We start from the raw sequence: 25840 nt of genomic DNA, 5'->3' as shown, positions 1-25840 counted from the left end.
AAAATGTAATTATTAATAATATTTTTTGTTTGATGCCATATTTCAATCGTACAAGTGAGATCGCTCTGGATAAGCAGCTATTAAAGATACGTGTCAACAACCAATTTTGTTGGCTTATTTTTCCGATCTTGTAAACAAAAAACTAGTTTATAGTATTGTTACCGGTGTTATAAATTACAATATTAAAATACATAATTTACTATCTGTTGGTGTGTTGTATATAATAACGAACATCAAATAATACGCGTTTCAATATTCTTTTTTTAACATAATAATATGTCATGTCGACTATGTGACTCGCGTACTTCTTTTATTCTTCAATCATAATATTTTTTGAAATAGTAAAATATAGTAATACCGTAAAACCATTTATTATATTATATTAGCTATAAATATATAATAATAATATATAATTAATAATACTAACTTGCAGTGCAGAGTAATATAACCAATAATAATATAAACATCGGTGAACAAAGTTTTGGGTTTAATCATTTAAATGTTTCGGTTCAACATTATAGACTTAAACATAAAATGTATTACCTACTATTAATATTATCTTAGATGTGCAGGATATTTAATAAAAAAATTCCGTATATGTACTAGTAATAGGTAATATAAAACAAGTTTTGAATAAACTGAATTCATTCTACAGGACAAGTTCATCGGCGCCCTGAATCCTGATAATTGTTATTAAAGTGATACGCGTATAAACATCATATTATTTAATGTTATAATGAGTTGGAAAAATATTTATCATACAACTTAATTCTATAATATTAATATTTGACCAGTAAAATAAAAATTTTATAATGAAAAATAGCTATACTAATCTATAATTTTTTTTGTTTGATATTTTTTTTTGAAGTTATGAATTCATATATTTTTATGATTAGGTAATATTTTTAGAATCTTTTTAAGAGGATATAGTATCCGCGTGTGTTGCTCCGTATTTCACACGTACGACATGTCAAAAAATTGTTTTGTTCATCAGTTTCATAATAATTAATTTTAGAAATATTTACTCATTAATTATATTAGCAATTAAAATTTTAAAAAATCGTATGAACCCCTATTTGTTTTGTTTTTTATAATCTTTCAATAATCTCAAATCAAAAGTATTATATTATATTTTCGAGATATCAATCAACGTTACACTTAATGAAAATACACAAAAATAATGTATTAACACCAATACTCGGCTATAAATTCTCTCTACCCCATACAAAAATAACTATTTAGAACGATAATTTAAAGATGGCTTTTTTAAACTAATAAAATGAGAAAATAAAAATAGGTTTTTGAGTTTTACGATTCTTTTTATGTGTACACAATAATCAAAACCAGAATAAATTATTAAATATTCAAACTAAATTCCCTATTGTTAAAAATTACATATCATTGCGTTTTAATCATATAATCTACAAAAAAAAAAAATAATAACAACCAAATACAAGTATAATACACATTTATTATAAAAATCATAGGTAAATAAAATATTAAAAAAAACAATCTAGTAATTATAAATTCCGTGCTACAATGAAGAGTTGTTTCAAGCTACTTGAAACCACAAGTCACGATCATGTCTAGTTCTGAACTAATAACACTTCAAAAAAAAACAATATTTAAGATTTTTTTATATATACACACACACACACATATATGCATATACATATGTACCCTTCCACTCCGACGGATAACTCAATTTCACCATTAACCATACAGTTGATTTTAAAGACAACTATAGAAACCATCACTGACCCTTTTGTATATACTACGGAGCAATAAAATGTTTAATCTGTTTATAGCTAAGATTTTCGGAGCATTACAAAGAAGGGTCAAGTGAAGTTTATACTCATTTTCTATTACTGTTCTCGGCAAATTTCAGTTGAACATAAAACTGAAATACCAAAATGTAATTTTTTTTCTTTTCCATGCTGTTGTAAACAACATTTATACTGAGAAATAAAAAAAGTAGAAATAATTAAATCCACAATACAGTTTCAACCACCAGGGTGCTTGAATGTATGTATATACCATATATGTACATCGTGCATGTAGAATTCCTAAGAAAAAAAACATTTAGTCAACTCAAATGAATACTTTTTTTATGTTGTTTGTAGATATTACTAAGAAAAATATATATTGTAAATAGTAGAATTCTTTTATAATAATAATTTCAAAATTATTAATATTATAATCTTTATCTATGAATCTACAAATAACTGCAGAAACCTAAAGATTATAAAATTAGGTAAGATGAAAGATATAATACGAGATTTTTTATATAGTACAACTCAATTTTACTCAAAACGCATTAGTATAATTAATGTCACAATGTTATAAGGTAGTTTTAATGTACCTTATATAAAATTATCAAATGTATTGTTTTATAGAATGATAATAATATTCAAAAAAACATAAATACAATTTTCTGTATTTGATGGACCACGTATTAGTATTAATACTATTAGTAATATTATTTAAGTACATATCATTATCAGACCATATAAGATATGAGATAAATCGCTGTTAATATAAGTTTGATAACTAGATTTTCTGATAATATTATTTTCATTGTTAAAATAGAACGCATTATCAGAAAAAATCTGTAAAGAACTAGTAAAGTTCAAAAGTTAAAATAAGATATAGGGCTTGGGCACAAGGTTGTGCGTCTTTATATTTAAAAGTAATAGTAAATCAACTAGCTTACAGAAGTACCTTTTAAAGTGCGATTTGTATACAATGTTCAGTATATAAATAGATTTTGATAATATTATAGGTACTTTTAAAACTTTTTTTAACTGTCTCAAAAAGATTACCTGAAAGTAAATGCTTTGTTGTAAAACCACTCAGAATCTAAAAATGAATTTTAATAGGAACTGATTTTCTCATACCAACCTATAAATCAATATTACTAGTAGAAACTATAAAGTATAAATAAATTCAAAACAAGTAAATAATATTATAATTTTTTTATATCTGAGCTAAAATAGTGAAACACTAAATCCCTATGATAAAGAATAAAAAAAAATTACATATTTTTGAAAAATTATATTAAAGACTATAATTTTATATCGAGCAAAATTTGATAGTAAGATATAGTCTTAGTGCTTGGAAACCTCTTTATGTCTTTACTTTAATAATTTGATTAGCTTTTCATAATTTGTTTTTTAAATATTAAATGATCATTAATTTCTAAACAAAATAGATTATTTATATTTTTTTAAAACTACTATATTTTAAAAAAGTTAACCAACTATAAACAATCTTGTTATTAAAAATTAAGAATATTTTGTTTAGAAAATAACGTTTGGTTAAATGTCTAAATATCAGTGTGATTGAATGTACATCCGAACGGAAACAACTTAAATGGTATTGTGGTGTGTAATAATATTTAAACTACATGTAAACAATATAACTTAAAAACTGCTTTTTTTTTTTCAAAAACACGAAAATCGACTGAGTTAGCGAGTGGTGTGGCGCATAAAGTGTTAAGTTTCACGCCACATAATAATAATAATAATAACAATATGTCAACTGCACAACGATATACACAACGCCATAGCGGAGTGTAATTTTTTTTTAGTCGGAAAACAACAGTAGCGGGCGCGTATGAGTTTACACAAATGGAACATGTACAGCAACGGCAGTTGTGCACCTCAAGCCGAGATACCTGTAGCGACTCGATTAAGTACTTCGAACGATAATTGGCGTCGTGCATACAACGTACATACATTTCTTACAATACTTTATCGCTGTTCGGTGTCGTCGTTGTAAGATACCGAAATAATATCGTAATAGGATAGTTGTCATGTCGTTCATTACGCACTACGTTGTGTTAATATCGTTGGCGTTCGTGGTGGTCACGTGTGAGTTGCAATATCCGAACGAAACGCTCCAGTACCTGGCCAAAGTAGAAAAGGCGACGAAATCTCACCATGACAGTGTTAAGTTCTTACAGGCGATGATGGAGGTAGACTACCTTTGGTGGCCGATACTCAACGAGAAGGTGCGTGTTAAACGGCCAACAGTGAAGTACTTCGATCCGTATGCAATAAACGCACCCGATGGAAACATGGAGGATGTAGAGGTGTTGGCGTTGGAAAACATTACGACTCTGTTGCAGTCCAATGTTTTAACCGGAACGGACGTACGGTTTACGATGAACGTATTGAAGACCGCAATGGCGTGTTCAGTGCTTAAGCACATTTCGTTGGAGGGACTTGTGCTCCACCAACTAATGGAAAAATATAGCCAAACAATACCACCCGAGGAGAAGGTTTTATTTTTTAAGTGGCTGGTGGACATGATCCATGTGTCCATCGACAAGTTGACGGCACTGGACTATTCGCTGGTATTAATCAACCATATGCGCAAGCACCTCGTTGATCTTTATATTTTGTTATTAGAGAATAAGACAGATAATCTGAGTACTCAAGTCCTTAAAGATATTGGCTTGGAAATGTTTACAGAAATCAACAATATATGTGTCAAGCCCGTAGAAGAAGAAGGCCATTACAGCGCGTTGGTCACCGATTTAAATAAAATCAAAAGGATTGAAGATCTAAAGGCCCACCGCTCACTAATCACTGAAACCCTGAGAGACTTAACCGATATAATTGACATTGATTTAATAAACAAAATTAAAGGAAATATAAATATCGATAAGCAAATAGATGCAAATGGTATCGATGCACTGGACAATGAAGTTTTGAGTAGAATTTATGCCACAAATTATATACAAATGAACTTTTTGTTTTTGAACTTACCCGTACACACGTTGGCCGAATCGCAGTGGACTAAGCTATTCCAACTTGAAAAATATACAAAACTGCATGAAAAACCTGATTCTTCTAAGGTCCCACAGTCCTCATAAAATGGGACAATCATCATTACGACTATATTTTCTTTTTAATATTTAATATTATATAATATTATTTACTATTATTTTTAAGATTTTGTAGTTTAAATTACTTGACAGTTATTTATAAACACTTAAACTCGTATATAATTAGTTAACGTAATACAATATAATTATATTCTTCTCATAATGTTTATAACTAAATATATTCCAATTTAATAAAATTATAAATACAATTTTAACTCTATTTTAATTATTTCATTCTTTCGCTTTAAAATTAGCCATTTAGAAATTTAAAAAGGTTATGCGTTTGTCGAATTCCTAACTAATTTAACTACAATTTTTCCTAACTATTAACTCAATTTATTCCCATAAATTTTTCTACCTATCCAAAAACTAAAACTTTATTTAGATTTATCCACCATTGTTTTGCCTACTTTGCAGTATATATTCACATTTTTCAATAAACTTATGTTTAGATAACTATTATGATAGATTTATTAAATAAAATAAATAAAAAATATTGTTTAACACCTAATAATATATATTTGAAATAAAAAATTTGTTTTTTTTCTATCATTAAATTTTGGAGTAGATAATTTACTTAAATATTCAACTTTGAGAGTGAGTTCTGATAGCAAATTTAATATCTAGTTCATACTTTTGGGGTCAAAAAATATCAATCGAATAGTGACTTATAAGCCTTCTAAATTTAGTCACTTTGAGGTGGTAATGTTCACACAAATCCTCCACTGTTGTCAATTGAAATTGAAAAATAAAGTTTAGTTACTATATCAATGTTGTAGGTACTCAAATTCTCATAAATATTAGAAGCGATTTCTGCAATTCTTTCCTTGTACATTATATTTTATAGTGTTTTCATAAATTGCGTGTATATTTATCATTTCCTTCGTATATACTCGTTTAATGTTTATATTATAAATATCGTTTTTTATTTCATTTATTTTTTTGCATTTCTCGTATATTTTCCAAGATTTATCCTATATTCCTATTATATAACTATATTGTAATAATCATATTGAGCGCGCTGCAACAAGCAGCTACAATTTACAGACACGTAATATTTTTGAAATATATAACAAGTCTTACATTTTAGTGTAAAATGATCAAATTCTCCAAATACATCCTACATAATATTGTATACCTTCAATTATATAATATTCAACTATTTTGTTTTTGTTTATTATAGTGGGAAGGTCTGACCCTTGTCGGTTGGTGAAATGTTTGCATGGTCAGCGGTGCATCGTGGACAAAGTGAGTGCGCAAGCGCACTGTGTGTGTACCGAGGACACAACATGCCAAGGTGACGATAGCGGTGACGGTGCCGGTGGACCGGTGTGCGGCAACGACTGGAAGGACTACCCGAGCGCGTGTCACGTCAGAAAAGCATCGTGTGCATCGGGCCTAAACATAGCGGTTAAATACAGAGGGCTGTGTGGTACGTAAAATGACGATAATATGATATTAGAATTATTTATTTTGCATACTACGAACGTTTGCCAATTGGGTTCAAGCTATTTAAAAAAATCATCAACGATAAATATTGCACAATACTTATAGTTATCCCTATTGTACACGAAAGATTTATGCTTTACACGTTATGTCAACTGCATCACTAAAAGGAAGGATAATAATAATTAATGGTATTAAGAATGTAGACAATCGAAAAATAGTACAAAGGCAATCGCTTTTAACAGTCTCGACACTGCACCAGTGTAACGACGGGTGCAGACATGCGAGTCGTTTAGAGTGTTGTATTGTGTTTACATGTCGGTGGCCCATGCCGAGACGAGCTACTGGTGAAATTGCGTACAATTTTATATTATACACCTATAGGGCTATAGAGAATAGTCGAACTCTATAAATACTCACAGCTTCATTTAGTCTAAAGCTCCTGAAATACACGTATAGTTAAACAAACTACAAATTCTTTTCTTCATAAAATATATATTAAATGTGTAGCTAATGTTCAAATAATATTTTAAATTCCTATACTGTATTGTGTAGTTTTTCTTTTTTTTTTTTCTTATCTCATACGGAATAAACCGTCACCGTCTATATCATTCTACAGATCCGTGTGACTATATATCGTGTGAAGAACCCCAAGTATGTCGTTTGGACTACGAGAGACGTGCCAGATGCATTTGCTCAGAATTTTGTGGCGAAGACTTCCTTCCAGTGTGTGGATCCGACGGTCGAACGTACACAAACGAATGCTTTCTACGGCGACAGGCGTGTCGAATGATGCCAAGCCTAAGAATCGTTTTCCAAGGCCAATGCGACCAGGGTGAATAAAACAACTATAAACAGTAAAAACTAATGCCTGTAGTTAACATCGTATATCATGCAATGTATCCTTGTCCGACAGATCCCTGAACCTTTGATTTCATATCGCTTGTATGTTTTTACATATTGCAAGAACGGCAATTTCTTCATTCACACAATAATTTACATTTTTACTTTTAAGGACACGCGCTATACTAAAGTTTTATAATTTATATCATGGTTCAAAAAAAAAAAAAAAAAAAACACTATAAAACAAGTCCATACTATGATTATCGGTTCAGGGTATTAAAAAACATAATTCTCGGTACGTATACAATAATATTTCAAAACCGTGAATGCAATTATGTCACGAAATATGTGACAATCGATTTTGTAACGAAATACTTTGACTACGGCACAATAACATTATATATAATAATCTTATATCTACGTGTATTACGTTCAAAACCTTCCACTCTAACCCCCTTTCCTACTAATATTATTTTCAAGAAGATTTAGAAAACCACGTTTCCCTGCCAGAGATGCATATAATGAAATTTTTTCATTAAAATAATAAAATAAACAATAATAACACATGATGTCCTTTGTTCCAGGTGTAAATCCCTGTCTAAACTTCACGTGTTGGGAAGGATCACGTTGCGCTATCGACCGTCTGGGCATTGCTGAGTGCCATTGTCAGGAACCCACACTGTGCGAAACATCAGTGCGACCGGTTTGCGGCACAGACGGTTATACTTACGAGTCCAAATGCTTTTTGGAACGGATGAGTTGTAGCAAGAGGTCTGGCGTCACTGTGGCATACGACGGACATTGTGGTAAGAATACGCATGTGGTCGTTTCTGTAAACATTTTCAGGTCGATTTGTTTGAAATATCACTTGTAACAATAAATATTAGCAATAAAAAAATTGATTTTTTTAATTCTTTATTGTGGTGATTTATTAGACTTTTTAATATATTATGGGAAATTATTATTTGTTATGTATTCTGAAACAGAATATGTTAACGAAAATAAAGACGTAAAATATTTAACATCAAAACAATAGTTTTCCATTTACAAACATTTAATGTTTAAATAAAAGAAAAAAATGGTGGTTTAACTTACAAAATTGTATGATACATTAATAATTACTTTACTCGTATAAACTTTCATCGCTTATTAATAACAAAACAATTTTAAATATTCATCGATATTCTATATTAATTTATTGTTTATACATCAATATTATATTTAAAAAGTTGTATACTATAGAATATAATATACATCATATAATTAATAATGCGTGACCATTTAAAAAAAAGTAAAATAATTAAAAAGTACATTTTTTTCAAAATCACAAACATTGAAAAAGGAAATCAGTGTAGATTACATAATTCTCTATCCACTACAAGTAATTGATAAAATGTATACAATAAAAACTACACATTACGATTTACAATAGATAATGGCCTACAGGTTATACGCCTATAACTATTAAAATGTAGACAATTAACACGGATATGAGGCTTAGATAACTAAAAAAAATATTTGTAATTGTTAATGTTTTGTCGAAAACCAATGAAATGCAGCTATCTATGATGAAATTCTTTCATTCATACATTGAATCATATTAATCAGTTTTAAAATATTGTTCCGTAGTGATCACCCAAAATAAAATCTATTGTGCATTCTAATCTTAAACACAATAATAAATAAACTGTAATTTATATAGTTCTTTAACATGTGCGTGGGTAAGGGGGGGTGTTCAAACACCCCCCCGAGATTAAATAAAACAATTGTATTATTTAATACATACAAATAAATTATTCATAATTCTATAACATTAATATAGATTTGGACAAAAACCTCCTCCGAAAATATTTCCTACCTACGCCAATGTTGTTTAGTATTATCTGAGTCACCCTAACCTAACGTATCCTAACATAACTATATTATGACAACATAAAAAGATTACTCGTTGTGTAGGGTTGATATAGATTAATTTTAAGGGCGCTGCTTCACTTTTCGTTATCTCTATCACCCACATTATTTCAATTTCAGTCTCATATATACGTATATACCGATATTTCTTATATTTCTAACAGGGGATGCGAATCCGTGCAACGGGTACTTGTGCAACTCTGGAGCAACTTGTAAAGTGAGAGACGGAAAAGCAGTCTGCGAATGCCCTTTGTGTTCCGAACACCACGAGCCCGTGTGCGGCTCTGACGGCAACACGTATAGTAACGAGTGCAAATTGAAGTATCACAGCTGTCAGCAGAAGCAAATAATCGAAGTGTCCCACGTCGGAGCATGTAGTAAGCTAGTTGATATATTATTAAACCAATACATATAATATCATTCACATACACATTAATTTATTGTATATCACAGTACCCACCCACCGCTCGTTGATATATATATAATTCTAACAATGTTATACTTTTCAGACGATTGTACAAAAATGAATTGTCAATTTCACTCGGTTTGCGAAAGCAATGGAAGAGAAGCAAAATGTGTCTGTCCAACGTTCAAATGTGCAAACGTAAGAATTCAACTATATAATATATATTTATTTAAATATTAGTAATAGTTTTAATATACATATACATACTTAATGCTAAGTATAGTATCAAATTATAAATATCAATATATTTAATATATCAAAAAAATACTCCATAGGCATTGGGCAGTGTTTCACAAACACAAGTACCAGCTAGATTAGCTGATTACCTGGGTATTATTTTTACAATTATTTTGCTTCACGTGTTAAATGTGTAGGGTAACGTAACATACATAATAATTACATATTGTATTATATCTGTGATCGAATATCTTATTTTTTGTTTTATTTCCTGTCAACAGAAGAATTTTACAAGTATAATTTTTAACTGAATCTTTTGAAAAAAAATACCTTCAAATTATCTCTGTCTGTGAACTAAAATGATTGATAATGTTGTTGAATTGATAAATAAATACATATATATAATTATTATTGTTAAGAGTAATTTTGTAAGTTTGTAAAACAATTTACCACAGTACATTTTAGTGTTTATATAAAAATAATACTTTTTTTTTAAATAAAATATGTAAGAAGTTCTATAGTATTAAGTTCTATATTCTATCATTTATTTTATTATTTTCATTTACTGAAATTGAATTACTAATTACTACCTATATAATTGTGTATTTGACTTTATATAATCCATGATTATTATGAACAAGGCTCGGGACTTAAAGCATTTGCTTATTTCTATGGATTGACTTCAAATGTAGCAGAGTACTATGAAGTGTATGTCATGTTGCAACACGTTCAATTATACAATTTGAAAGTGTTTTTTTTTTTGCTTTTTTCAACGATTTTTTAAAAAGATGCTTATTTCCAGTTTTTTTGATTATTTTTGCTTTTTTGACCAGTTTTTCTATTTTTTGTAGTTTTTTCAGAAGATCCCTCAAAAAATCTATAGGCAATAAGTCAAAATATCTCGAAAGTGAAGTTTGATTTTTTATAATATAAAGATTTTTTTTTTAATTTTTTAGTTAGAAACTTTTTCTAATCATTTTGTTTCAATAATTTTTGTAATACTTAATTATATTATTTTTAGCACTATTACAAATTATGTTTTTTGATTAAATATTTTTGCTCAAATTTAAGTTTTGTAAATGCTTATTTGAGTGCTTATAATGATGTTTTAAGCGCTTATTTTAATGATTTTAAGTGCTACAAGTCCCGAGCCCTGATTATGAACAATTTTGAAATTTTGCCCCCCCCCCCTAACTAAAATTCCTAGCTACGCCACTGTGTGTACCCAAACTTTCTCTAATTTACCAGGTAAAAACGAAAATTTTATTTTATTTTATATGCCCAAACGTTGTGTCTATTTGTACCTAAACGTGTTGGCTTTTGGGTCAATGTGACCAAACGTTCAGTGGCTCAGCCCGCACTAAAATCAAGGACCACGTCTAAATAAACTGTGATACAATCGTCTATCCATGTATGATTTTGCCCGAGTTACATTAATTTTCATTCAATATTTCTAAATAAACATGTGAACGTTAGATTTCTTAACCCTTGTGCTATAAGACTTTATCTATTGTACTTACAACTTTCACTGATAACTTATTAACTACTGCCCTCCAATATCGTTGTGTGCAGTGGCAGATTCAAAGGGGGTGGGGGGCCCATAAAGAACATAATCATAATATAAGAGCCACCTCTTGACAATTAAATTATGTATAAGGCCTGAAATCAAATCCTAAATATTGTGTTTACAAAATTATATATGATATGAATATAATAATTTACAAAATGTTTCCCCCTCCCATAAAAAAAATCCTAGATCCCCCACTGATAATAATGTAGTAAAAATGACAAACCTTACATTATATATCCTTAATAATTGGTCACATTTCTATGGGAAAAAAATTAATATATAAGTTTTTAGATTAATATAAATCATTTTTAAAACTTTCTTTAAGTGCGTATTTATCTAATGCTTAATATCGCACTATACTTTTAATTTTTTATTTTTTCTATAGTTAATTTACTAAGTGTGTTATTTTTATTTCATAAACATGAATCATTATTACTTTATTTTACCATTTACATTACTTATCATATTTTAATATTTTAATATGTTATACAATTTATTATTATTGAATTTATTAAAGTAATTGTTAAAACTTTTATCACATTTATTTTCAATTAAATATAATATCCTTTTATTATGAAAGATATTACAATTTTAAACATGCATGTCCAATTGGCCATATGTATGCATTCTATATATTATAGTCTCTTTGGCCTTTATAATATTATGTATAATACATTTTAATATTTCTATTATAGAAGTTGGTAGTTACAAATCTAAAACAAATAATAAATTATTACATAGTATTTCAATTATACTTTGCTGGTTGCATTACTCCGTTATTTGAAAAAAAATAGTTCTGCATTTATTTTTTACATACCGTAATGTTTTATCAAATATTATTATTACAAAAATCGCGATGTTTAATAAAATGTTTTTGAAAATAAATTAATCTCATCGAGTGTAACCAGACATGTACGTATGTGTGTGGATAAGAAACAGCTAGTTGATAAATGGTGAGATTGTGGAAATAATTGATTGTTAAAAGTAGGGTGACTAGACCTAGAGTTACATACTACCAAAAAGCATTAAACCAGTATATAAAGTAACAATGGTTTTCGAATTTATTTTCTAAAACCATTTGAAACCTCCGCCAGTTAATTAGGACGAACTCTAATTTATGTACTCAGGCAAGCGGTAAAGTTTGCGGTACCGACGGTATTACGTACACAGACCTTTGTCATCTACAAAACGCTAGTTGTGCAACAAGGAAGAAAATATTCGCTGCCTACGCGGGTGAATGCGGTATGGTGATTAATTCACTGGTTTTCAAATGTTTACCTCAAAATCACATGCATTAAATGATTTTAGGGTCGTGTCACGATCAGAAATGTAACTGTCCCGAAACATGTGTGGACACAAAATCAAAAGAACCCGTTTGCGGATCCGACTTGATCACTTACAACAGCGAATGCGAGCTTCTTCAACAGTCGTGCGTAAAAAACGGGACACAAAATTTAACGATTTTGTTCTACGGGGATTGTAAAGAATCTTCATCCATAGGTAATCGATAATATCCACCGACTGTGGCCACGAGTTCACGCGTACTGATAATATGTGTGTGTGAATGTGTCATAATATAATACTAACGTTTTATGAAATTTTATATTTTCAGGTAAAATTTTAAAACCTCACGGATCAGTAGAAAATAGCGTTTACAGTAACAACAACGACGTATGTAAAGATATTAAATGTGACTATGATGCCACGTGCGAAGTCGGACCCGACGGATTTCCTAGATGTTCGTGCATATTTAACTGTTCGAATGAAGCTTCACCTGTCTGTGCCTCTGATGTTCGTACTTACAATTCACTATGTCTAATGAAAATGGAAGGGTGTCAAAGACAACAAGAACTCCGATTAAGGCCCATGGAATTGTGCCAAGGTATATTATGTCGTTAACACAACTATATTATCATATATTTGTATAAATCTAGTATTTACGTAACCGTCTTAAAGGTATGGAAGTAAAACCTTGTAACGGTAAGAAACCCTTGATGAACCATGTAAATGGGAGAGAATTAGACTGCGGCCACGGTCCTGACAGGCAAGATTGCCCATCGGGTAGTTATTGTCATCAAACCTCTAGGTTTGCTAAATGCTGTAATAAATCTGATCGTGGTAATACATCAAAATTCTATTTATATTATAGAAGTTTATCGTAATGTAATGAATAAATATATTATTCGGACTGTTCAATAATTATTTAGATACAACAATAGTTTCCGATAATTGTCAAAATTCGTCTTACGGCTGTTGTCCTGATAAAAAAACTCCGGCGAAAGGACCAAAAAACCTAGGTTGTCCTTTGTCATGCAATTGCAATAAATTAGGTAAACATTACAATTTAAAAATTATAATAATATATTTATATAATTATAGAACCTAAATAATGTTAATATTTATTTTAGGGTCGATATCAGAAGAATGTGTCGATAAAAAATGCTTGTGCAAATCAGGAGTTGGCGGAGAGAAGTGCGATCGGTGTGAACCCGGGTATTGGGGATTACCAAAGATATCATCAAATCATCAAGGGTGCATGCGTAAGTAGTTTTTAAATAGGATAATGGAATGTTTAATGAATATAAAATTATTTCAGCTTGTGGTTGTTCTCTACTGGGTTCAGTTCGAGACGACTGTGAACAAATGACCGGGCGTTGTGTTTGTAAGCCAGGAGCTATAGGACCAAAGTGCAATAAATGTGAAGATAGTTCTAAAATTTTAAATCCTGCTGGATGTGTTTCACGTATGTATGCCACTGTTAATTCTAATCAAATGCCAAATATATTTTAAGCTTGACGAGTTACTAATTAAATACAATATTTAAGTAAAACATAATTAAAAAAAAATAATTTCGAATAAAAAATGTACCCATAAATTATGCGTTAATACATTATGCAATAATTTGTATTTTATTATATATGAATTTAACGTATATATAAATGTATATGTTTAATACCTCATATTAATATATCTAGGTAGTTATATTAAAACGTATTTTATGGTATTGTAAAATGCGTGCTATTTTATTATTAAAACGATTGTTTGATTATATCTATTGTTATTCTATCGATAAACATTTCAATTTCTAGCTGACATGGCAATGCAAAATTTAACGTCTTGTAGTCAACTTGTTTGTTATTATGGTGGTGTGTGTGAGATGAACAACGAAAAACCGTCATGCGTATGTCGGGCAACGTGTGCTGAAGACGCAATACGTACTACTGTAAGTATATTATAAATATATTACAATAGAATACATTTTCATCTAAATCCAATATTTAGTTGGTGTGTGGTAGTGATGGGCAAACGTATAGTTCCGAGTGTCAACTAAAATTATATGCGTGTCGCTATCAAAAAGACATTGTTGTCAAGTCACATACATCATGTAAAGGTTAGTAACCACTAAAACCAGCTGTACAGTACTTCAAAAAGTTCAACGAATCGGTTTTTTCATTAATGATTTTATTGGTTGCGTAGACGAAAATCTCATACCTGGAACGGAAGGACCAAAATTCACTGAGCCCCAGGACATAATCATATCAAAGTCAACGCGACATTTATTATTTTCTGAACTGCCAAATTTCACTTACAACACGTCTGGTGGCTACGAAGTTGATATCATACCTGAAGTCCAAGACCTAACCGGAAGAACGACATCGGAATCTACCGATCGGGAAATATCACTCTGTAATCCGAATCCATGCCAAAACGGCGGAGAATGCGAGGGACTAGATTCCGGTGGTTTCCAGTGCCATTGCCCTACATCGTACAGTGGCACCGTTTGTTCCAATCCTGAGGAGGTTAAAGGTAAACCGCAACACACAAAAGTTTGAACGATAGTTTTCTCGACGTACTAATATTTTCAGAACACAAATCAGCTGCATTCAACGGACATTCATACGTTCAGTTAAAAAAATTAAAAGCATACCACAGGTTTAGTTTAGAAATGGAATTTAAAAGCTTTTCGGACGATGGAATTCTGTTATACGACCAACAACAACCAGACGGGTCTGGAGATTTCATATCGATAGCAATAGTCAATAAGTAATTCTTACATTTCCGTAACTAATATATAATATGTCACCGGAAAATTACAATAGTTATATTTATTTATTATATCTTTTTATTTATTTTCAGGTTTGTCGAATTCAAATATAATCTGGGCAACGGAGCCGTAGTCTTGACGTCTGTACATCCAATTACAATTGGCACTCGGCACAAGATCATAGCCAAAAGATATCAAAAAGACGGCCTGTTGCAATTCGAAAACTTCGAGCCGGTTCGATCAGTGTCCATGGGTTCGCTGAGGTCACTGGACTTGAACGACAATGCGTACATCGGATACGTACCGATTGTGCACCAAAAGTAATATACATTATACCTACATAGGGCGACTCGTCAGCACCCGCGGGAAACGACAAAAAAAAACCAACACAAAAATAATCGAGTATTGTATTTCCCACAGGATATTCGAAAACATTGGTGTAAAGTCAGGACTGATCGGATGCATTCATAGTATAAAAATAGGACGTTACTCGGTGAACTTGCTGGGATTCGAAGATAGTGATTTGGTAACGAATTCTGAAGGCGTAACGGAATGTCAAAAGAGTTGTTCAAATGGCACCTGCGCTTGCACAGGTAAAAATCACATATCCGTGGAAAATAATTGATTAAAAAAATGTTTAAAAAAACATTAAAACCATTTCTAAAAAAAAACTATTTTGCTTGAATTATTATTATTATTATTATTATTATTATTATTATTATAACAATGTTAAGGTAATTCGTGCTACGACGACATGGCCTGTTCATCAGAGCCCTGTAGCTTCGGATCTACTTGCGAGTCCTTGCCGGGAGGTCGATACGCATGTTTTTGTCTACCAGGATTGACTGGCGCAAACTGTGATAAATGTAAACATTCTTATTGTATAGATTTCACTGAACGTATATCAAAAATCATTATTTCCATTGATGTTTGATACAATAATCGTTTGATTTGCAGTCGAGTACGGTCTGACCAAATACTTTTCACCGGAATTCAACGGTAAGAACTCATTTCTTACCATACCGCTGACCGAAGACCTTCGTAGGACCACTCGCCTAGAGCTGTGGTTTGGAACGAAATCCGACAGTGGCTTATTATTGTATAGTGGTCAATCGTACACAGGACAAGGGGATTTCATTTCTGTTTACTTGTCTGACGGCCGGGTGAAACTCGTTTACGATTTGGGCAACGGAAAGACGAATATCACGTAAGACTTAGTGCCGACAATATTACGATAATGAAACCTGTACTGTTCATATTATTAAAGGATTGGGTAGTGTATGCTAATGCCTAATTCACCTACTAAGATTTTTCCACATAAAAATATAAAGTTTATTAATAAGCATATACGCATATAATAACTCAATAAGGGATCATTTTTGCGTCCATTGAATAAATAATATTATCTGGGCTTCACTATTATATCACCTACAATTATTATATAACGACAACGTTAAATTCTAGTACCGATGAGAAGATTGTTTTTCTACCTCAATGGAATTTACTAAAAATCAAAAGATTCGACAACCAAGCTTCCATTCAGCTTAACAACGGCAATGTTACCACTATCAGCTCCAGTTCCCCACTTGTCGAGTTGAACTTAGAACTACCGTTGTACATTGGTGGTGTACCGTAAGTCTGACAAACACTATAACTATTATTTTTCAATAATATCTACACTATATAGTATATATTATAAAATATAGTATATACTATATTACATGGAAAGAGGCACAATTTTAATACGGTAGGATATGCAACTAATTATGGTGTATTGTGTATTTTTCAGTCTAACCGTTCTGCTGAATCAAGATTCGATTGCCGACAAACCATTCAACGGCATCATTCAGAGGGTAATACTCAACGAAAAAGCGTGTAACCTATCTTCTGGTCTTAACCAGGAGGTGGTGCCCTATCACGGTGCACCTTGTGGTTACGCGCCGTGTCTGAACGGCGGCACTTGTTTTCCGGTTCTTTCTAGATTTTTATGCCATTGTGGTCCACAACACTTCGGTCCGTTGTGCGAACACAGTAAGTATATTTTAATTCTTTTTTATTATAACAATTTGCAATAACAATTAATTCCGTAGCATATAAATCATAATCGCCATTCCGGAAAGAAGCTTTTTTTCTACGAAGCTACCCGCTGAGCTCAATATAATCGATTCCTGGTAAATAAATATTGTACATAAAGAGAAAAGACTATTCGTTGGAGCTCAAAGAACCTCTTCGATTCAAGTTTGTATTTTCTTTAGAATTTATTTTAGAACCGTTATTAATTTCTATGCAATTAAGTTCCTAGAAATGTTTTTTTTTATACTCAACCATAAGTTTAAGACATATATAGATAATGTGTACATTAATTGAACAATTAATTTTAGTATTGAGACTATTTTATGTAATCGTTTATACTTGTAAAACAAATAAATAAATACTTTTAATTTGTGTATAAAATCATGACTAAGCCTATATCAAACCTATTGTTATCCGTGGCTTATGGAAAACCAACATAATAATTTGTGTTAATAATAATGAATGTTATGTATAAAATAAATGATTACTACCTATTGTTATTATTATTATTATTGATTATTAATTAACATAATGTAGTCATGAAAAATAAAATAAGAACCGTAATTGTGTATACGAAACATATATAACGCTATATGTTTATTCAAAATCATTAAATAATTTATTACCTGCTGCTTTGTTAGATAAGTACAACATTTATTGACTTCAGTAAAAAAAAAGACTGTTATAAACTTTACCTGCAAATCATTCAATATCTACATTTTATTTAAAAAAAAAAAAATTGTTATATTATTTGCGATCATCCATTCAGAGTGTGAGTGTATGAAGTCTAATGATAATAGCAACAGCTTTATAATATAAACATATTAATCAAACTTCGTTATGTACTCGTAACAAATGATTATGGTATACAACAACAGTACTATGTAATATTGTATTTTATTTGCAATCATTCGTCTTAGTTACTTATCTCAAATTACCTATAGCACCGCACTAATATCCATTGTTTACGAATCATCGTACATGACCAGCACAATAACTTACAGTCTTACACCATTGAAAAATCACGTGTTTAAACATTCAAATGCGGTACAATAAATATAATAATATATTACGTTTTACTTTTACTCGATTTTTGGTATATATCACTGTTGCAGCCCGGATATATATGTACTTAACAACCTAGAAATTAACAATTTAGAGGTAAAATTATATTTTAATAAAGCAATCTCCTGCGGCTGTGGTAATAATGGAAACCCAAAACTAATAAAGAAAACCGTTCATAATTACCACGAAAACAGAAACATTCATGTGGCTGTATATTTATTTATTTATATTATATACGTATATAATATACCTATACAGTATACTCGTATACTCACTTTAATAATATAAACAACTATAAGAGCTTTTCGAAAACTATGCTCACACAATCTCCAACTAAGTATATAATATAGGCTTTTATATTGTTCCCGAGGGTTATTCTCAGATTTGATTTATTACCACTCTTAATTCTAAATGTATATACATCCTATAGGTAATACTTTACGTGCCGTACTATAATTATTATTAGTATAGTATTTTTCGCTCGCGTGGTAACAAACAAATTGTTATTAACTTTTATTTTAATACATTTATGAATTTAACAATTAGAAAATATTTAAAGTTTTTGTACAGACTCCGACTCCCTATTTAAATGTATTACATGCAACGATATTTAGCATGTTTAGAAAAACATTTTGAAAGAAAAACAATACCCACCTATACCTATAAATCTATAATAATATTAATATTGTAAATCCAATATTATATAAGATGATACATTTCTCACTTCATTAGCAGTATAAAACTGTTCAGTGATGCTTCGCTTCGCTCGAGTTGGCTCAGGATATAGTGATGTATTTTTATTTCCAATTTATGGTCGCGGTATATTTGTCACTCGTTTGTACTCGTAGGTACATCAATTCTGGATTTTTCATGTTTTTACACATAATTTAATTACTAACTCATTAAATAATATTTAATAAAAAAAAATGGTGAAGCTCTCCTAAATTTCCTAGGAAACGGTTTCTCCATTGTTAAGGCATTTATACAGGTTCATTTCTAATTTCCGATCAATTTAATAATACTTACTAGTAATTTATACAGTATACGTATATACTACTTAATATCTATATAATTGTATTGCCTAAAAAATTGTTTTCCGAGAGAAACCGTATATTATATTAAAGGAAAAAACCGATTGCTTCAAATATTTTGTGTTGGTATAATATAGGTATATTCAAATATTCAACCTATTAGAAATTGGACAGACAACAAATTTGTTAAAGCAATGAAAAAGACAAACTGTGAAATTTGACGGCAATATTAATTGTAAATCAAAGAAATAACTCATTCAGTTGCGGCGCCAGGGGTGGGCCAGGGTGGGCCCGGGCCCCCCTGTGGCCCACCCCAAAAATTAAATTTAATCATATAAGAATACTGAAAAAATATCTCATGAATAAATCATGATTTATTAAAATATGAAAATATTAAGTCATAATAGATGGCGTGAACAACATTTTGAATGGGTTGAAATTATGCACTTTATGCTTTCAAGCCTCATAACGTGTATTTTCCAGCGGCTGAATATGAAAATAATAAGTTATACTTATTAGTTATTATTAAATATTAATCAATGTTATTAATAATTTTGTTGAAACTCCCATGAACTACGAGTTTAGATTATTAACCAATTATGATATAATTATATTTATATTGTTTTTATTTTATAATAAAATATGTTCATTGAAATGTTTATTTGAATTTACAATATAATATAATGTATGTTTATTGTCAGTTTAAAATATTCGTAGTTATGTTTTTATAGTTATAGGAACTCAATTGTACTACAATTGATAGCTGATGGTGTAATTTTGGGTTAGGGAGTATAAAAATTAAAAAGTGTTTACATGAATATAATATATTATTTCCTAACAAAATATATTATTAACTATTATATTTTTAATATAATATTTTTTTTTTTATTTATACATGTTTACAAATCATTGTTTTAGTAAGTTTACACAATGAAGTGTAAAAAAAATTGAAGCTTTGAAATTGAAAATTTGAAGTTGACCCCCCCCCCCTCTGCGCAAATGCCTGTCATCACTATTGTTTTTATATATATAAATATATCAAGTCAACAATTTGGGCCTCAGCCTGGCCCACCTGGTATTAAAATTGTAGCGCCACCACTGAACTCGTTGTTTTTAAAATCACACGCTAACTAATATCTACATGATTTACAGTAATCTATTTTCTTTTAGTTTTAATATTTTTTTAACTGTCTTAAAAATTATAACCAAATACCATCTTGAAAATTTTCAAAACTAAATTACATAAAAATTATTCTTAAAATTTTCAAAACTGTTGAGATTTGCCATTCAATTAGAATTTTAAGTACAGTAAAAAACCGCATTTAAATATATTGTTAATCAGGAAAATGTTATATGGATGATAGTACTTTTACGACGTGGGTACCTATACTTTAAAAAAAAACGACTGTACTTACACACGTAATAGAAATCATGAGTACGCTACCAAACTGTACAGCGCATGTGGTTCTTTTCACATACTTTACCCACCCACCTTCAACACTTGAGCCAAGTCAGTGCAGATGGGCTAATGCTGTAATCATCAATTTCAACAAACTTAATGAGTGAAAGTATAATTCGACAATAAATACCTCAAAACAACGATATAAAAAAGTATATGACTAATGATGTAACTAGGTATGTGATTTACTTACCACCGATCTGATATTGTTTTGCTTAATTGAAAATTTAAGTAAGTATAGGCAATCCACAATAGCTGGTATTAGGTACTACTTACTTACACCTATAGTTACTTATAAGTTATAACAGTTAAAACAGCGTGTTAAGGCAGTTAATTAATGTGTTTTTTTAAAGGAAGCAACATATTTACATAATTTTAAAATAAATCAAAGATATACAATTATTAACTTTTCCATCTCTAAAAGCTCCTCTTATTGACTAAAAACGGATTATAAATATATTATCTAATTGGTAAGTACATCAGTTTTTGAAATTGTTATTTAGCGCCAATTATATTGACGTGTAAATTTGTTTAATCAGCTATACCTATTATATGCTTTAGCAGTTTAGCCTATAAAACCTAAAGTAATTGCGTTCACAGTTCATAATGTGAACTTCACATAGGTAATAATTAAGTTACATTGTGTAAGACTATTTAACTCTTATTGGTGATAGTTTTATGACAGTAATTATTTTTATATATTCTTTTTTATTGCTCGAAATACTTTGAAATACTGTATAATATGGCGCTATCATTATCTTTCTCATAGACAGTTGACAGAAAATCATAAATCGTCGTCGACAGCACAGACTAGTGAGCCCTTTATATAAACCTTTCTTATAAAGTTATAAAGGCTCTTTATCAAAGATTATCACTGATCATTATAGGCTCATGTCTCGTTGCAGATAAAAAATGTAGGGGTTCAGCCGCAGAGCCAGGTTAATGTCCAATACCACCATGGAGCAAACAATTTTTGCCACTTTTTCCCCTCTTTTCATATCCAGAAAAAAATGTTTGGTAGTATATTTTACCTATCCATAAATACACAAATACAAACAATTTTTAAAAAGAGATTTGACTCTAATTGAAAATATAATACAACTAAACGTTAATAAGTTAAATAATTAACACGTTGAGCGCCATGAGACACAAATTTGGGTCTCACTTATCTTCGATCAAACCGCCACATAATTTTTGGTATGGTTTACTCAAAAAAAAAATTGAAAAAAAAATTGCCCAAATGGTTTGAAATTTTACACATACTATTATTATGGCTAACATAAGGGATTAATAATATTTTTTAACTGATTTGGAGCGAGACCCTAAAATAGGTCTCATGGCCAAACGGAGTCACCCATCAAAAATATATTATTTAAATGATATTTTGAGACTCATATTTGACCCTCAACTATTTTATAAAATAGGTAATCATAGATTGACATAACCAATTATAAATGTTATTGGTAAATGTAGAGTAAACCAATAATAACATGCAGTCAATTGTATGTAATTAATTTTATTAACATATAAAAAATAACATTGCTTATGTTCAATATTCTTATAGAAAAACAAAAAACTTAAAAAAATTTCAGTCTACTTCATTGAATAACAATAGTAATACATAATGGTAATTGTAACTTTATTTTAAAAATTATAAAACAAAACAAATCAATAAAAACTTGAAACATATTTTTTTTCAATCTAGTTAAATAAAAATAACAACTTTATTTTATAAATTATAAAACATAACAAATCAATAAAAACTTTACTTCTTTACAATTTTATGTTCCTCAAAAAAACAATCAAGACAAAAATGTTTATCACATAAAAAACATTTAGTATTAATTTTTTTTGTATTGCATTGTGCATATTTTCTGCCTTTTTTTTTTACTGCCTTAGAGTAACAGCCAACACATCTACTTCTGTTTGCTTTTTCTAAAACATGTTTTTGTGATATAATTTCTGTGATAGTTTCTTTATTTATTAACTGTTCTACAAGTGTAGATCTGAATACTGTAATAGACATTTTTGAAGATGTAACTTTCTGGAATAAAACTAGAGCATTAACAACACTTATGTTTAATAATGCATCTAGAGCAACTTTTCTGTACCACTTTTGACTGCGACGAAGAGGGTTGGAGTAGGAAGTCATCTGATCTGAGAGGTCAATTGAAGTTTTTCCAATATTATAATCAACAACTACTGTTGGTTTTTGTACTATTTTTCCTCTTATTTTCAAATTTGTAAGAGCACTATCATGTTTAGAAGAAACCATAACTAAATCCCGTTTGTCCCTCCACTTCAGCACCAACACATTAGATGAGCTTCTCTGAGACACAATTTCCCCTCTTTTCAATTTTTTTTTAGTTACTTCTTTCGGATTAGACTTTCTATTGCACCTTAATGTTCCAACTAAATATGTATTTTTTGATTGTAGTAATTCTGCCAGTTCTACACTTGAATACCAGTTCTTATCATTGATATTGATGCAATAACATGGTTACCGCGGAATATTATGCATTACAGACATCGATGTTACAGAATAGAAAACAATTCATAAAAAAAAAAAAAAACAAGATATCCCGTTGCTACAAACACCAAAATGATGTGGCAACACTGTAGAATTAAAATCCAATGAAATAATTCCGATAAATGAGACCTATTTCTGGTAATCGCTTAATAAATACAATGATATAATGAGACCCATATATGGGTCTCACAAGATGTTTTATTGTACTTTATTGAGACCCAATTATGTGTCTCATGGCCAAATTGAGTAACTTGGTAGAAGCACCTTTGGCGCTCAACGTGTTAAAATAATGTAGATTTAAAATATAGTCAAAATCGTTTATAATATTGTCTTATGATTTATAATAATTGAAAAAAAATTATTTCTTAGATATTTAAATATCTTTTTTTCTGGATTTTGTTGTAGATAATGTATGTATTAATTCTTCCCACTTCATATCTTCAACCATATCACATATTCAGATTCAATACATAATATTGACAAATTTGACATTTCTTCATGGATTTAAGATGATAAAAATAATTTTTTACACGTTTTAATACAGAAAACGATCTTTTACCACTTGCAAATGCAAGTGAAGAAGGGAGAGAACAAATAATTCTATATTTGGAAACGATGTTGCTAACGACGATGTAATAATTAATTTATACAATGAAGGAAATGGTAATTTTCCTTCTGATGAAACATTTTTTACAGTGCTTTTAAATTGTATTAACTCTTCTTCAAAATCTTCGATGTTTTATACGTGACGTACTGACGGCAATGTACAAAAATCCTACTTTATATAATTATATATAATAGAAGACGGTTACCGGTTACCTAAACCAGCGTTTCTTAAACTGTGTTCCGCGGAACCCCAGGGTTCCGCGAAGCTTAAGTAATTTTTTCAACATTTTCAAGAAAATTAATTTAAAATATCCAACTAAAAATAAGTAGTGAGGAAAAAAGTTTGCATTATAAAAAAAAAATATTTGTTTATCAAATAATAATGTAAGCCATATTTCTAGACTATCAGCTATCTCTAATTTTAGTGCAAAACATGTTGTTAGATGTATTTATGAAAGTTTATTATTCTATATATATTGATGAATGATAATAATTAGCTTTCAGTTTATTTTTACTTTTAAGTTTCTATGTCTTAAAAATCTAAACATTTAATTAAAAAGTTGTAACCATGTATATTCTATATTTTTTTTAATTACGATGTTATGAACAAACTACGATAAACGTTGTATTAAATTATCAAACATTTCTAATAACATGCATAAATAAAAAAAATTAAAAAAGTAGGCAAGGGTATACCGTATACCACTATGCTGTACTTGGTGTCAAGTGGATCACTGATATGGAAATGTTACATTTGAATTCAACGTTTTATAGTTAGAATACGTTTCGTTATATACGAAAAACGATTGTGAAATGGTCTTTAAGTCTACATCATCAAATATATTTCTTAATATGTTTTTGTTAATACAGTTGATCAAAATCATTTATTTCATTTTTAGAGTACCTACCTATTATAACGATGGGTTGATATAATTTTTCCCGATTATATTACATTTATTAAATTGTTAATATTAGATTAAACATTTAATTACCTTTTATTACCTATATCAACTTATATAATTATATTTAATAACATTTTAAAATAAATTAAAAATGTCATTGCATATAGTAAAATTCAGAATAATAAAAAATATAATATAAAGTTTATAAAGTTTTAAAAAAAAATAATTTTAAAATATAACAAAATCTTTCTTTTATCTTATAAATAAATAATTTCGTCCAAATTTCAACTTAAAATGTCTATGAAAAAATTCTTACTATATTTTTATATTTTATAATTTTAGCATGAATTATTTATGAAAATTCTTGTATTAAATTTTCTTAATTTAGATATAAAACGAAGTATTAACCAAGTTTTTATAAATTTAAATATAAAAAAAAATTGACAATATTCTAACTTTAAATATATAATATATAAAATAAAATTATGCATGTGTATTTTTAATATTTGTATACAGACATAAAAACAACTTTTGTTGACTATTATGAAAGACATTAATTACTAAAAGTAATTGAAAATAAATCAAGCCTAATAATAGTTTAAAAAAATGTATAAGCTTTTAAAATTTTTATCATATACTTAATGAAAATGATACATTTGGTGAAAATTTAAAATATCTATTATTATTTTTTGGAAATGCAACAAAATGTCAAAAATTGTTAAATGTGAAATAATTATTTTACGGGTGAATATCAAACGTCATAAATATTTAAACTTCAAATGCTTACAAAAAATTAATTCAGTTTTCCAGTAGAATTTTCTTTAA

At 29.4% G+C, this 25840-nt stretch overlaps 3 protein-coding genes across 3 annotated transcripts in view; 2 read left to right on the top strand and 1 right to left on the bottom strand.

Annotated features, from left to right (window-relative positions):
* Positions 1 to 17922, top strand: part of LOC132920134 (agrin-like) — a 175286-nt gene extending 157364 nt beyond the window's left edge. Inside the window, exons 4-26 of the mRNA XM_060982243.1 lie at positions 6075 to 6323; positions 6957 to 7172; positions 7765 to 7986; positions 9256 to 9468; positions 9601 to 9695; positions 12432 to 12546; positions 12613 to 12804; positions 12917 to 13186; positions 13261 to 13422; positions 13512 to 13634; positions 13713 to 13844; positions 13901 to 14047; positions 14394 to 14527; positions 14587 to 14695; positions 14782 to 15111; positions 15171 to 15348; positions 15442 to 15669; positions 15770 to 15942; positions 16084 to 16215; positions 16307 to 16556; positions 16814 to 16981; positions 17139 to 17380; positions 17440 to 17922. Of these exons, the coding sequence (XP_060838226.1) occupies positions 6075 to 6323; positions 6957 to 7172; positions 7765 to 7986; positions 9256 to 9468; positions 9601 to 9695; positions 12432 to 12546; positions 12613 to 12804; positions 12917 to 13186; positions 13261 to 13422; positions 13512 to 13634; positions 13713 to 13844; positions 13901 to 14047; positions 14394 to 14527; positions 14587 to 14695; positions 14782 to 15111; positions 15171 to 15348; positions 15442 to 15669; positions 15770 to 15942; positions 16084 to 16215; positions 16307 to 16556; positions 16814 to 16981; positions 17139 to 17380; positions 17440 to 17453 (4094 nt within the window). The 3' untranslated portion in view covers positions 17454 to 17922. The remainder of the gene's footprint in view (positions 1 to 6074; positions 6324 to 6956; positions 7173 to 7764; positions 7987 to 9255; positions 9469 to 9600; positions 9696 to 12431; positions 12547 to 12612; positions 12805 to 12916; positions 13187 to 13260; positions 13423 to 13511; positions 13635 to 13712; positions 13845 to 13900; positions 14048 to 14393; positions 14528 to 14586; positions 14696 to 14781; positions 15112 to 15170; positions 15349 to 15441; positions 15670 to 15769; positions 15943 to 16083; positions 16216 to 16306; positions 16557 to 16813; positions 16982 to 17138; positions 17381 to 17439) is intronic.
* LOC132922392 (uncharacterized) lies at positions 3628 to 5106 on the top strand. Its single transcript, XM_060985882.1, has one exon. It carries the CDS (start codon positions 3815 to 3817, stop codon positions 4877 to 4879), a length of 1065 nt encoding a protein of 354 aa, XP_060841865.1. The 5' UTR covers positions 3628 to 3814; the 3' UTR covers positions 4880 to 5106.
* A 3936-nt stretch (positions 17923 to 21858) lies between the features above and the next one.
* LOC132919057 (uncharacterized) lies at positions 21859 to 23507 on the bottom strand. The gene is made up of 3 exons (XM_060980409.1): positions 23502 to 23507; positions 22869 to 23447; positions 21859 to 22008 (listed from the first exon to the last, which is right to left on the bottom strand). The coding sequence occupies exons 1-3, from the start codon at positions 23505 to 23507 to the stop codon at positions 21859 to 21861; spliced, it is 735 nt and encodes a 244-aa protein (XP_060836392.1).
* Positions 23508 to 25840: the final 2333 nt, after the last annotated feature.

Source organism: Rhopalosiphum padi, chromosome 2 (genome assembly GCF_020882245.1).
Source record: "Rhopalosiphum padi isolate XX-2018 chromosome 2, ASM2088224v1, whole genome shotgun sequence".
NCBI classification, from domain to species: domain Eukaryota; kingdom Metazoa; phylum Arthropoda; class Insecta; order Hemiptera; family Aphididae; genus Rhopalosiphum; species Rhopalosiphum padi.
Note: the sequence above shows the minus strand (reverse complement) of the source record. Positions and strands in the feature narration are given on the sequence as shown.